Source organism: Echiichthys vipera (genome assembly GCF_963691815.1).
Source record: "Echiichthys vipera genome assembly, chromosome: 15".
Taxonomy (NCBI): Eukaryota; Metazoa; Chordata; class Actinopteri; order Perciformes; family Trachinidae; genus Echiichthys; species Echiichthys vipera.
In genome coordinates this window covers 3,960,531-3,974,795 of record NC_139840.1, presented here as the reverse complement: position 1 = coordinate 3,974,795, position 14,265 = coordinate 3,960,531, and the positions used below count along the sequence as shown (strand labels likewise).

Here is a 14,265-nt window from a genome sequence, read left to right as displayed (position 1 = left end):
CCTTTGGATTTTTGACAGAGCCGGGATGCAAAGGAGCGTGGGACAACATTACCTGCTGGGAGCGAACTAAGATTGGAGAGACCGTCACAATTCCCTGTCCTCCAGTTCTCAAGACTGTATTCGGCAGAAATGGTAGGCCATTTATTTATTTATGCACTCATTTACTAATTTCAATTTATTTCTTTAGATTTTATATATGTGTGTGTGTGTGTGTGTATGTGTATGTGTGTGTGTGTGTCACAACCTTAACATAGCTCATCCAACAAACATAACACATCGTAATACTAAATACTAAAAGCAAACTAGCCCCCATGTTCAAAGGGAAGAAACATTGTTGAATAAGTAAACATATTTGTTGTGTCTCCATGAACACCCAAAATATTTCTAGCCATATCAAATCTCTTTTTTTTGAGGGCGACTGTGGCTCAGAGGCAGAGTGGGTCTTCCTCCATTCGAGAGATTGGCGGTTCAATCCCCACTGCCCCTGGTCCACATGTCGAAGTGTCCTTGGGCAAGACACTGAACCCTGAAGTGCTCCCTGTGCTGAGCATGGGTGTTACATTAGATTAGATGGTCTGTAGATGTCCACTGCCGTCTGTGTGAATGTGAACGGGTGAATGTGACAAACACTGTGAAAGATTAGAAAGGCGCTATATAAGTACAAGTCCATTTACCTGATAGACCATGGCAAATTGTTATGTGAGAGCATGTTTGGCAATAAGAACCCATTCTGATTCCGATTCTGCTAATATCTCTAACTAGCTACTGATTCAAAAAATGTATTTTTGTTTAGGAGAGTTCCTTTGGCTGTGTTGTAAAGCTTCACAAAACATTTTCTTACATATAAGTCATATAAGGGCGCACTCACACTGTCCTTCCACACCGTGCCCCGGGCTTTAGGGTACTTGTCCCCCCTCCCTCTCCCCCACTGGTCAGCCCGTTTGTACTCACACTGCCTGGGCCTCGCGCAAATGCTTCTCGCCTGTCCATACGTCATCACGCCGTAACACGTCACACGCATTGAGGACGTCATGGCGATGCGTCTCTTTGTTTACAAATCTTTCCATAGACCTCAGAGTTTTTGTGCGTCTTGTCGACTGTTTTTGAATCTTTTCATCGACCAAATCTGCAGTAAACACTCCACCTCCGCATCACACCAACGTGAACCTTTTGCCGCCATTGTTGTTGTTGTTAAATGTCCGCGCATGGTCCCTCCTTCTATTTTCTATGTCCGAACAGGCGCACATAAATGACGTCAGAACCGCCGTAGGCTTCGTGCTTGTGCTCGTGCACGTGCGCTCCGCAAAAGCCCACCTCTCTCAGACGGGCCGTGCGGAAGGACAGTGTGAGTGCGCCCTAAGATTAAAGGATGCTGTATCAGGAATAACAAATATAATCAAATCAACACGTTATTATTCCGCTGAAGGATTTTGAGTGATACAATAATCGTGCTGATTAACCCTGATCCAGGCTTTGGATCTCTTCAGACAAAAGCATGTAGTGAGCAGGGTGTTATTTAAACTGATGGGGCTTTGTGTCCTGGTTTCAACCTCTCGTTATTCCCCCTCACTTAACACCGGCCTGTGTGAATGTGTGCAGTGGATTCCCTGCTGAATCCATCAGATCTTTTCCAGCCAGTGACCAAATGGCAGCTTGAATTTCCACTTTGAGTGCTTTGATTTACATAGATGACTAGACATTATGCAAGCACCCGGCGGCTTGTTCAGAGCTAAAGTTCACGCTGATGTTTCCCTTTCTGGGACATTTCCAAACCCCCTCAAATGTCTATAGTTTACAGGAATAGTAAAACTTATGCAGTGTAAGGTGACCATGTAGCATCAGCAGGGATCTGAACACCAGGCATCCTGAAGTTATTGAATGTCTTTATGTTATGTGGCACATACTACTGTGTTTTCATGTTGTTAGGCTCTTACTAAGGACACTGAAGGCAGTTGAACCCTACTCCCTAATGTGAACGTACCACAACTAGTGCTTTTAGCTTTTTTACCCTTTAGGGAAAAGCTCCTAGCCTGGAGTGCAGTGGTGTGGGGAGGATGAGGGTGTGGAGTGGGCTGCTATCTCCGAAATGAGGCAGGTCTATCTCGGCGAAACGCCCCTCATTTGCATGTGAGTTGCTCGAGCGGCTGCTTGTTTGCCCCGTGGGAGCGCAGGGCCGTTTTTCTCCCCTAGAGACGCCCGGTTGCTTATTGGATGTAACTCTCAACGGAGAGAATAGACACTTTTTTAAAGATAATTTTTTGGGCAGTTTTTCCAAGCCTTTTATTAGATAGGACAGACAGAGAGAGAGGGGGAGACATGCAGCAAAGGACCGCTGGTAACCACTCAGCCAAAGGCCGCCCCGAGAGTTGACACTTTCATTCAGTGGTGTAGTTCAACGCAGAAAATTATCTGTGTCCGCGCATCTTTGCACAGGCTCGTTAAATGAGTGCTGCAGCAGCCGGGTTGGATTCTGACCTGCGGCCCTTTGCTGCATGCCACCCCTCTCTCTCCCCATCTCTCTCTCTCTAACTTTTACAGCGCCTAGAATTTTTAAGGTGGAGTGTTTTCGTTCATGTCACTTGTACATAAGTTGTGAATCAAACAGGCACCTTGGAGAAAGAACGGCGCTTTGCTGTAACACTGATCAGCTGATCACCGGCGATCGAAACCAACCCCATTAAGTGGTACGTCTCCTCCCGTGCCTGGTAAATCTCTCTGGGGCCATTTTTTTTGTAATGGAAACACGGCGAGTGAACAGCCATTTGAGAGAACGTCGCAAATAGATTGCCCTAACAGCATGCACGCGTCAGATTATCAGCGTTGCATCAATGCTCTTTGAAAGGGAAAGATGGGTGGTACAATGGGTGTGTTTCCATTAGGGTAAAATGAGGCTTGAAACTTTCCGAGCGCCCTCATTTTACCCTAATTATATTTGATGTATTTTCACACGCGTAAAGCATTTTTGATACAATTTAATAAACCAGATTTAATTAAATCAAAATCGTCATCATCAGCCTCAGTGAAAATTCATGGGGCACTGACATACCATAGTAAAGTGTGGATATAATTTTTCTCAATCTCTTACAGGTAACATCAGCAGGAACTGCACATCAGCGGGATGGTCAGATGTTTTCCCAAACATCTCCAGCGTGTGTGGCGCTGACACCAGCCACGACAAGGTAGAGCAAACACCCTCACTGACGTCTCTGCTTTTCTGTCTGTCGTTGCTGTAAATGTCACCCGAACACTAATGAGTCGTGAGTGTGCAGTAGAAAAAAGGAGCAGCAACATAACCATTAGTGTTAGCCTGTAACTGATGAAGCCTGCAGGGGTCAGCTGTTAATTAACATGGTAAAGCAGCTTTAAAAGGTCAATATGCCCAACAGGAGTGTGATACATGTTGAATTGTGAGCACTTTGTTTGATTATGTGTGTGTTCCTCTGTCTGGTTTTTGCGTCATTTAAAGACAAAAAAAAATGGTGTCTTTCTTCAGGAGCAATTTGCTTTTACAAAGTAGCATCATTTTGTGTTTCCCAGAATGCATTATAGCAGTTGTGTAACTGGGCAAAACATTTTCAGATGAAATAGTGATTTGATTGGCAAACAGCTCAGACGGGCCAACTGCCTCAAAAAGCTCTTTTCCGTCATTGGACTTATTGGCAGTTTTTAGCCTTAAAGCTGCAGTCGAGTCAAGTCTGGCAGATCGAGTTGACTCAGTCAAATCGCCAATGTTTACAACTCTCATGCCCCTCCCCCTCTACCACTGAGCTCCTCCGCTCCCTCCCATCGTGTGCGCGTAAGTGCGTGTGCACCAGATTCCTGTGAACGCGCCCGTGTCTTCTCTCATCAATAAACAGCATGGGGTAGATGCTACATGGAGGTAGGCTGGCTACCTCACTAGATAGCGACTGCTAACATTAATGTTGTTCGCACAGATGCTCCTAAATACAGTTTGTACACATTTATTTTATAGTCGCACATTTAGTGTAACGCACACTGTCGAGCCCTGGATATAGCATGCAGCAGGCAGGATATGACTTTGGGGTCATTCCTAACCGACAGCACCCTAAGGAGGGCACACTCACACAGTCCTTCTGTATGGGGCCAAAACCGTTTTTTCAGCTAAAGCCTAGTACGTTTAAGCAGTGTGAGTGCACCCGCTCCGCGCATAACTGCGGACAGCGGGCCGTCTTGAGAGAGGTGGGCTTTTGTAGAGCCCGTTTGCACATGTACGAGCATGAGCGTGCGCACGTGTACGAGCACGAGCACGAGCCCTACGGCGGTAGCGGTATGTGCGCCTGTTCGGACATTTAACAACAACAACAATGGCGGTGAAAGGTTCACGTTGGTGTGATGCGGAGGTGGAGTGTTTACTGCAGATTTGGTCGATGAAAATATTCAAAAACAGTCAACAAGACGCAAAAAACTCTGAGGTCTATGGAAAGATTTGTAAACAAAGCCACACACGCGCGATCAATGCGTGTGACGTGTTACGACGTGATGACGTATGGACAGCAAGAAGCATTTGCGCGAGGCCCAGGCAGTGTGAGTACAAACGGGCCTGGGGCGCGGGGGGAGAGGGAGGGGGGACAAGTACCCTAAAGCCCGTGGTGCGGTGCGGAAGGATAGTGTGAGTGCGCCCTAAGAGGTTTGTTTCCTTCAGGTTTTAGGCCAGCTGCACGATGGAAACATCATCAACCCGCCTGCTCACTCGCTGTGAATTCTACACACAACAAGCTGCTCTGTTACACGTGGCCTCAATCAGACATTACACAGACTTTGCACCAGGGAGCTGGCAGTGTAAAGTCCATTTGATGTCTGGTCCAACGGATTCTCACGTACAGCTCCTCTGGGTATTGCCTAGATTCGTTCAGGGTGGCAGTGCATGTGCGAAGAGGGCTAATGTGAAGATGTTAAATTGACTCTGTGGTTTAATTTCTTTATCAGCTCACATGCTTTAGGGTACGTAAAGCATTTAGCTGGATATTCATTTATTCAACCATGACATGAATGAAAATGAAAACAGGCGTGAGAGGCAGTTAATCTTCCCCGCCTCGATCGTACTAAGAGGAAAAGAGTTTGAATGAACTGATGTGAGAAGATCGCTGACACAAAATTGGCTCTTTTACAGTGTTTCATAGTTTATTAAACTGATTTTTTTATTGTCTTTGTGACTGAGAAAATGGATTTATTACGGTGATCTCTCTCTCTCTCTCTCTCTCTCTCTCTCTCTCTCTCTCTCTCTCTCTCTCCCTCTCTCCCTCTCTCTCTCTCTCTCTCTCTCTCTCTCTCTCTCTCTCTCTCTCTCTCTGCTGCAGTCTTTATGTTAATCTGATGGCATTTGTTTCAGATTTGTGCCACAATGAAATGTGATCAGGGTCAGACATAAAAACAAATGCCAGCAAATTCTTTTTTTAAAAGAAATGTAATGCAGATTATGTTTTTGTCTCAACATAATGAGGAAACGTCTTTAATAACTGTACCATAAAGTTGCAATTTCTATACTGAACACATGTACAGGATGTTTATCATTATACATATTTAAAGTGACAATCCTTAAGATGTTTAAATCTCTATTTGTAAAATAGAAAAGAAACAACACAATATTAGGGTTAAAAGAAAACTTTAATGCGTCATAAAGTGACAGTATATGTTAGGGAATGACACAATTTGGAGTTATAGTGCACTTGTGTGGTGTCATAAAACACCAAGGGTGTCAACTTTTAACACTACTAAAGAGTTAAAAGGCTAGCATTTTTCTATTAACACAATTAACACTGTGGGAGTTGAATTAACACTCCAGATTTTGCTCTGAGTCTGACACTGCAGGTAAGCATTGGTGTGGTGTTTTGGTCAGTCAGTCAGTCAGCCCACAAAAATGTTCCCACCCTTTGGCAGCCACAGTTTTCCCCCTGGCAGGCAAACCTTTGTCATGGAGATCAAGTGTTTGTGGTGTTTGTGTCAATGCATGACCGCGTGGATGCGTGCGCGTACGTGACCGCAGCTAATATGCGCTTGTTTAGACATTGGCCATAGTACATTTAATGTGATGGGGCGGCAGTAGCTCAGTCCATAGGTGACTTGGCTGGGAACTGGAGGGTTGCTGGTTCGAGTGGTGCTGCACTGGTGGCTGGAGAGGTGCCAGTTCATCTCCTGGGGACTGCCGAGGTGCTGTTGAGCAAGGCACTGAACCCCCAACTGCTCGGGGCGCCGGTCACTGGCAGCCCCCTCGCTCTAACATCTCTCCATTAGTTGCATATATATAGGTCCTGTCTGTGCATGTGTGTGTATTTTGGGCCTGTGTGTGTGTAACATGAAAAAATAGAGTGAAAATTGAATTTCCCCATTGCGGGACGGATAAAGGAATTGTTCTTCTTCTTAAGGATTGTAGGGCAAATACGACAAGTTTGTTTTGTGTTGTCCACTTTGTTGGGTGTGCTGTGATTCCTCCCTGGAGTTGTTTGGGGAGGACAGTGTTTGGCCCGGACGGGGATAATTGCTGCCCCTCTCCTCTTTCATGGCTGAGGTTCAGTTTGGGTCACTACTGCTGCTTTTGTGAATCGCCCATTGTGCTTGTTAAACTAACTGTCTCACCGTCTCTCGTCTGTCCCCTCGTTTCTCAATCTCCTGTGTCTGTTACTCTCCTTCCCTTTCTGTTTTTGTCATCTTCATCTGCTTTTTCTTTCTTAGGGCGCGCTCACACTGTCCTTCCGCACCGGGCCAAAACAGGTTTTTCGGCTAAAGCCTAGTGCGTTTGACCAGTGTGAGTGCACCCACTCCGCGCATAACTGCGGCCAGCTGGCCGTCCACGGCCCGTCTGAGAGAGGTGGGCTTTTGTAGAGCGCGTTTGCACATGTACGAGCACAAGCGTGCGCACGTGTACGTGTACGAGCAAGAGCACGAGGCCTACGGCGGTTCTGACGTCATTTATGTGCGCCTGTTCGGACATAGAAAATAGAAGGAGGGACCATGCGCGGACATTTAACAACAACAACAATGGCGGCGAAAGGTTCACGTTGGTGTGATGAGGAGGTGGAGTGTTTACTGCAGATTTGAAAAAAACAGTCGGTCAAGACGCACAAAAACTCTGAGGTCTATGGAAAGATTTGTAAACAAAGCGACGCATCGCGATGACGTCATCAATGCGTGTGACGTGTTACGGCGTGATGACGTATAGGCAGCAAGAAGCATTCGCCGAGGCCCAGGTAGTGTGAGTACAAACGGGCTGGCAAGCAGGGGGAGAGGGAGGGGGGGACAAGTACCCTAAAGCCCGGGGCGCGGTGCGGAAGGACAGTGTGAGTGCGCTCTAACTGTCTCCCGGCCTCGTAATACAATTCACGCCAAACATCCTGAATACGATATTCCACGTGCGTCAGTTCAAAGTGATCCACCTTCAGCTGGACAAAGGAAGAAAAGATGTGTTCATTTCTCGCAGATGAATTTCTCCTCATGTACTACCGGAGTACTTCAGTAGCTGTGAGATGAAGGTTGAGGCTTTTATAATTCAGACAAGAGAAAGTGAAATGACAAACTGCTTTTCCTTTGACAAAGAGGATTAGTTTCATGCTGTAAAGGAAGACGAATTAATGTTTATGTGCCTCGTTTTCCGCTGTTCACTGAAGGTTTTCATCCGCATGAAGCATTTTTCATCTGGGGAGAGCAGACAGAACATTGGAGTGAGCAGTGAAAGTAGTTTATACAACAGCACATGCAAGAACAAAAACAACGACTGCAGAATTAACAGAAATGCTAATGTGTCGAAACTCAACTTGAAACAGTTTTGTTGTTTGAACACACTCTGCTTCCCAAACTGAGCTGCAGCTACAGACGAGGCTCTCCCTACAAAAATAACAAGCAAGTGGAACATAACTCCATTTCATATGGAGGCAGAAATCCATTTCATTTGCTGTTTTTTTTTTCTGGTTTCATGTTGTTGCGTGTGTATAGCTAATCAGGGCAGTAGCTTGTGCAATTTCTCTCCTCTGACTTTGATTAGAAAGTCAAAAAACTGTATTTCATGTGCTATTTAAACTGTGTTTTGCTTTTGTTCTTTAACTTTAATGTTTGAGTTTCCTGATCAAGGGAATAATCAGAATATTGATTAAGTTCCCCACGCATACATGAAGGGCAGCATTTTCCCTGTGGATTTATGTCACATCAATAAGATGTAAATATTACACACATACGTAAGATACATTACTGACCACCATGGAAAAGAAGACGTATGCTTTTATTACATAAAAATGTCTCAACCATCATATTGGAAACATACACAGACATGGGAACAAGCACGCGCCGTTTGCACGCTCTCAATCCAGTTTGTGAGTGATTGCGCAATCTGGAGGGAGGCTCGGCTGTCCGTGCCTCACCTCTCGTCTGTCCGTGCCTCACCTCTCGTCTGTCCATGCCTCACCTCTCGTCTGTCTGTGCCTCACCTCTCATCTGTCCGTGCCTCACCTCTCATCTGTCCGTGCCTCACCTCTCATCTGTCCGTGCCTCACCTCTCATCTGTCCGTGCCTCACCTCTCGTCTGTCCGTGCCTCACCTCTCGTCTGTCCGTGCCTCACCTCTCGTCTGTCCGTGCCTCACCTCTCGTCTGTCCGTGCCTCACCTCTCGTCTGTCCGTGTCTCACCTCTCGTCTGTCCGTGCGTCACCTCTCGTCTGTCCGTGCCTCACCTCTCGTCTCCGAAGAGACTCCGTTTATTTAAGCAGGAAACACAGAATTTTTACTATAATAGTGGTCAAAATACATTAAGAACCACACCAAAATCATAGTCCAGAGGAGTAGTGGAGAAGTATGAAGATTATGATTATTGTTGCCATAATCACGCAGCCTTTCTAGAGCTGTCCAGTCGGAGAAACACAACACTCATGTCTCTATTTATTGCAGGTGAAGTAAATCACATTTTCAATCTCAAAGTAAGAAGAACGCAAAGAAAAGTTCCCACTACCTAATCTCCTGCAGAAGCTTTTTGTTGTTGTGCATAATTCTCCTTAGCGGGGGTCTTCGACATTTTTTCAGGTCAAAGACCCCTCAGCTGAAAGAGGCAGCAGGGACCCCCCACTGCATATATTGTATAAATTTGCATACATCAAACTGGGCCTAGAATAACGTGTAGGGCGGCCCAAATCGTACACACACACACACCTTTTTATATTCAGTGAATTCTTCAGATGTGGGTGGATTTTCAGTTACATTTAAAAGTTAGAAAAAAGCAATTACAGAACAATAGTTCCGCGGCCTCCCCGCAGAAACTCTGTCGACCCCCTGAAGAGCTCTGTATTATCTGACGGGTTTTTAGACATGACATACATAATACATAGTATTATAATACAGTGTGTTGGTGCGTTTATCTATTCATGTGTCAAGGCAACAGCTTCTCGTCATCGACTTAAAAATAGGGATTTATTCGGGAAAGAGTTACGCAGGACTCGCACAATATTTGGCGTCTGGTGTGTGACGAGGAGAGGTGTGAATATTTAAAAAGGGCCCATTCCTCAGCATCTGTCAGTCGTTGAAACTGTCTTAATTCTCTTCGTTAGCAGGCAATGATAATTAAGTGATACGTCTATTACAGTGATCTCAGAGGGCAGAACTGGGGCTGTATTTCATTTGTCTCCCTGCATATTAAGCTTGTGCTGCTGTGGCCTTTATGTAAATCTGAATAAGATCGCTGTCGTGACTCTTAAATAAAGCGTGACTCTGGAACTCACTCAGACATGACAGAGAAATGTAAAATACAGGAGCTAAACACATTTTGACAGGAGGTTTACTCGGACAAACTGACGTGTGTGTGTGATGTGTGATGTGTGGAGAGATGGGGATGAAGGGGCGTCTCTCTCCATGCACACGCTGGACCGGTCCATTTAAAGTGAATGTATATTTGATGGCACATGATTTAGCTCCATCTAAAACAAGCACGCTATCATATTCTCCCAAAAAGAACTCAGGGGGGGAAATCAAACACATAACACCGTTTTCTGAGGAAGCAAGATAACAGCACACACACACGCACGCACACGCACACGCACACGCACACGCACACACACACACACACACACACACGCGCGCACACACAGAAGGTATTTATTGGCAGATTTCAATCTCTTTGTTTCTGTTTCTAACAGGAAATTGTGTTTTCCAGCTGTTTTGATGCCAGAAAGTTTTCTCCCGTGTCATCCTCCAACACTTACAGTATAATCAGCCCGCTCTGATCTGACGCAAACCTTCTTTTAAGCACAAAGACCTTATTGCATCACATTCATGTTGAAATACAAGTGATGTATAATTTATGTCCTCATGAAGTCTAAGAGTAAAGTCCCAAACAGAGAGCAGAAATTGACTGGTGAGAGATGTTTTCAGGTGGCGCTTACGCTGACCTCCTGCAGACCGGCGACCGGCAGAGAGCTCTCCATATAGTACTTTACGCGGAAGTCTATCCTCTGGCTTTCTGGCAACATGGCCCAGCCAGCAAAGTTGTATTTTGAGTAGGATGACTTCCAGAGGCTCGATGTTTGCTCGCCTGCGTAATTCTGTGTATGGCACTTTGTCGCACCACTTAAGCCCCAGGATGCGTTGTAAACAGCTCGTGTGAAAAGCCTCTAGTTTTGATATATGTCCTCTGTAGGGGACCCAAGATTCAGAACCGTACAGTAGGATAGATAGGCAGATGGCTTTGTATACAGCTAATTTTGTACGAAGTTGGAGATCTTTATTGAAGAAAACTCTGTTGGCGAGTCATATATATACTATAAACGGAGGCTAACAACAGCAAAATGTCCGCAATTTTTGTTTTAATGCTGATATGTCTAGATCACAATTAATTTATCTCGTTATCTTTAAAAATAGAGCATTGTAATCTCAAGATATCAAATTTATCATTAAATTTATTATTAAATTTGTCTTTTTGGTGAAAAATGTTTTATTTTTCTTATATTATATTTTTACTTTTTCTGATGATTCTGTCTTTTTTACATTGCTTTTCTTCTGTCAAACCCAAAACAATCATTTGATTTATTATATAATGTAAATGTAACTATGTTCATTTCTTACTATTGTCATTGCTTATTTCTAGTAAAATAAGAAAATGGTAAATCATTATAAGAGAAATATGCCAAATGTTTGCTTCACTTTTAAGTCTCTCTTGTCTTTGTTTTTGTTGTTCCTGGTGCATTTTTAAGTTCATCTTCATTCATTCATTCATTCATCTTCAACCGCTTATCGGGGGTAGGGGTCGCGGGGGGCTGGAGCCGATCCCAGCTGACATCGGGCGTGAGGCGGGGTCCACCCTGGACAGGACGCCAGTCTATCACAGGACACATAGAGATGCACAGAGACAGACAACCATTCACACCTACGGGTGATTTAGAGTCATCAATGAACCGAACACCTGCACGTCTTTGGACTGTGGGAGGAAACCGGAGAACCCGGAGAAAACCCACGCAGACACGGGGACAACATGCAAACTCCACACAGAAGGGTCCAGGCCGGGATGTGAACCTGGAACCTTCTCACTGTGAGGCGACAGTGCTAAATATAACTTTGACTACCTATGTTTTGGCAGGAACATGTTCTGTTAACTCTATTTTTTTAACAGGAAAAAATCACTTCAAATTGGCTGAATGAGGTTTTATTTCCTGAGTAAAAAGAACCCGACCGGGTTAATTGGTGCTGACACGTTACAAGATATTTCACAATACAGAGTGGGAGCAGGACGGCAGGTCACGGAGAGTGCCAGATGTACTCTGGAGCAAAACATCCCCTCACATTCTGTGAGTCCCCTCATTATCTTGATACAAATAACAAATCAGGCCTCAGCGTTCTCATTATCTGGAAGTCAATTCCTGTGTTTCTACTGTTTTTTTAATGAAATATCTAAAGTTTGTGTAACGTGGGGGTTCGATAGGTGGTTGGATCACGCTTTAGGAGAAGAAACAGCAGGATGGAGCTTTCTTAAGCAGAGTTTACTCTTCTTCACACGTCCAGAGGTTAAAAACACCTCCTTCTACCTGACTCACATGTGACTGAACTAACCAAGCAGAGGCTAGAAAGGCAAAACCACAGATTCCACAATTGAACCACAATTTGGTTCAGACATTAATGGACCCCCTTTATGATGAATATGGATTAATTTGGTGATCCCCTGACTTTTTCCTCAAGCACCACCACTAGGTCCAACTTTGAAATAAAAAAAATACATGAGTTTATGACCACATGCCTGCAAAACTAATGACATTCCCATCAGCCTCAGCTGTACTTTGTGCTAAGTGTATAGACTGTATAAAGATGCCCGACGCTTCTCTACTTACTCTGACTATACAAAAGTGAAGTCCAAACATCCTGGTTTTGGTCGCTTGCCATCTTTCGGTACCAGAGCGTAGGGATCGAGTGGTTGAGCGATGGTATTGAAGTCCTGTCGATTCACCTGCCCGACCAAATGCGAGTTTGGAAACTATCAAGCCATCTATCTTTATATACTATAATATACTAGTCTATGGTAAACTGATAATTAGAAAACACATTAAACAATGTGAGAATGTTATTCAGGGTTACATTTTTAACACCCACCTACCCTCCAAATGGGAGTTAAAATTCATTTTGACAGGTGTTAATAACATGACTAAAGGCGAGGGAGTTAGCTAACGTTAGTAAAGTCAAAAGTTCAGATTAAACTAAATGACTAAAGAGGAGGGAGTTAGCTAACGTTAGTAAAGTAAAGTCAAAAATTTGCGCCTTGAGAGTGGGAGTAAGTGCCTGAAGTCATCAGGAGAGCCGAAGGAACTTGTATGATGTATTATAGATAGCTAGATTAGAGATTTATAGATTTTATTATATTATAGATAGATCCCAAGCTTGAAATTAAATGTTTGCACAGTGGCACTCATAATTTCTCTTATTTTCATCGGAAAATCTTTTGCTAGTGGTCAAAAAAGTTGATATAGAGCCCTGATGTTAGCAGGTGTTGGTGTTGCACATTTAGCTCAGATGACAAGGCTTGCGGATTACTTGGGCTGCACGGTAACGAGTGACGACATACCAGGTAAAAAAGTGTTATTGCCCTGAAATGTACGGATCCTACGCTCTCTTGCTCTCGCTAGATAGAATCAAAAGCAAAGCAATATTTCCTGTTCATTCACCTTTTAAATCCACGCGCTGGCATATTTGAACAAAGTCACAACATGGAGTTTATTACCTAGACAAATAGCTACACTGATCTACCAGCGAATCCAACACAGGTTAGCATATCTTCGGTTACTTTGCTGCTCTCTCACTGGTTTCACTACTAAATTATCCCGCTGCTTTGTGCCTCATCCTATTTCTACAGAAGCGACAACAAATCATGGGGCTGTTTTTATTATTATGATACTTCAATATGCAGAAAAGTGATGTTTTATAACACCATACTTTGCATATTTACAGGCGATTCTTTTGGTAGAAGAGCAGATAATTAAGATTTATACAGTGAGAGATGTCATTGCGTCTGTAGTCCTTGGAAAAAGCACTTGTGTAATTTTGTGTTTTTGTCCTCGAATGGAAGGAAACTCAACTTTGAAATAAAACTTCTGCCGTCCTGTGATTTCCTGTTTTTCACACTTTGCTGTTGTATAACTGTGGCTTCCTCCTGTTCCCCTGTTTGGCTCAATTCGTCACGAACGGCATCTCTGAGTTGCCCTTTGTGGTGTCTCTCTCTCTCTCTCTCTGTCTCTCTGTCTCTCTCTCTCCCTGCCCATCAGTGATAGCAGTCAGGTGGCTACTTAAGACAAAACCCACACTTAAAAAGCAAAAGCAATATAGAAATATTTGCGTTTGAACTGCCAGACTTACAGAGTAGCTTCTTTTCTTCTCAACTTCATCTCATCCTCCACCAAAAATGACATGGAATGTACCTTTCTAATGCTGGTTTTGCAAATAACCATACCATTACCTTTTCAGGCTGTCTTCATTCACTGTTTGTACATTGACCATATTTAATTACTGTAGAAATTATGCCTGGAGCAAAGAAGGAATACAGGTGATGTCCAATAAGAGCACTAAAATCTGCGTGGGAAGTAGGGTCAGGGTGGTGGATGAGCCCTTAACACAGGACTTTCATCTGGGGGACTTATGTCTGTGTTGAGGAAGTATAGGCCAAACCACAACCTATTTCCCAGCTGACATCGGGCGTGAGGCGGGGTACACCCCGGACAGGACGCCAGTCTATCACAGGGCACATAGAGACGAACAGAGACAGACAACCATTCACACCTACGGACAATTTTAGAGT

The 14,265-nt window shown here is 44.2% G+C and overlaps 1 protein-coding gene across 1 annotated transcript in view; it reads left to right on the top strand.

Moving 5' to 3' along the window:
* Positions 1–14,265, top strand: part of vipr2 (vasoactive intestinal peptide receptor 2) — a gene marked incomplete at both ends in the record, with an annotated part of 59,195 nt that overhangs the window by 30,258 nt on the left and 14,672 nt on the right. The window contains 2 exons of the mRNA XM_083928857.1: positions 19–132; positions 3,088–3,179. Of these exons, the coding sequence (XP_083784983.1) occupies positions 19–132; positions 3,088–3,179 (206 nt within the window). The remainder of the gene's footprint in view (positions 1–18; positions 133–3,087; positions 3,180–14,265) is intronic.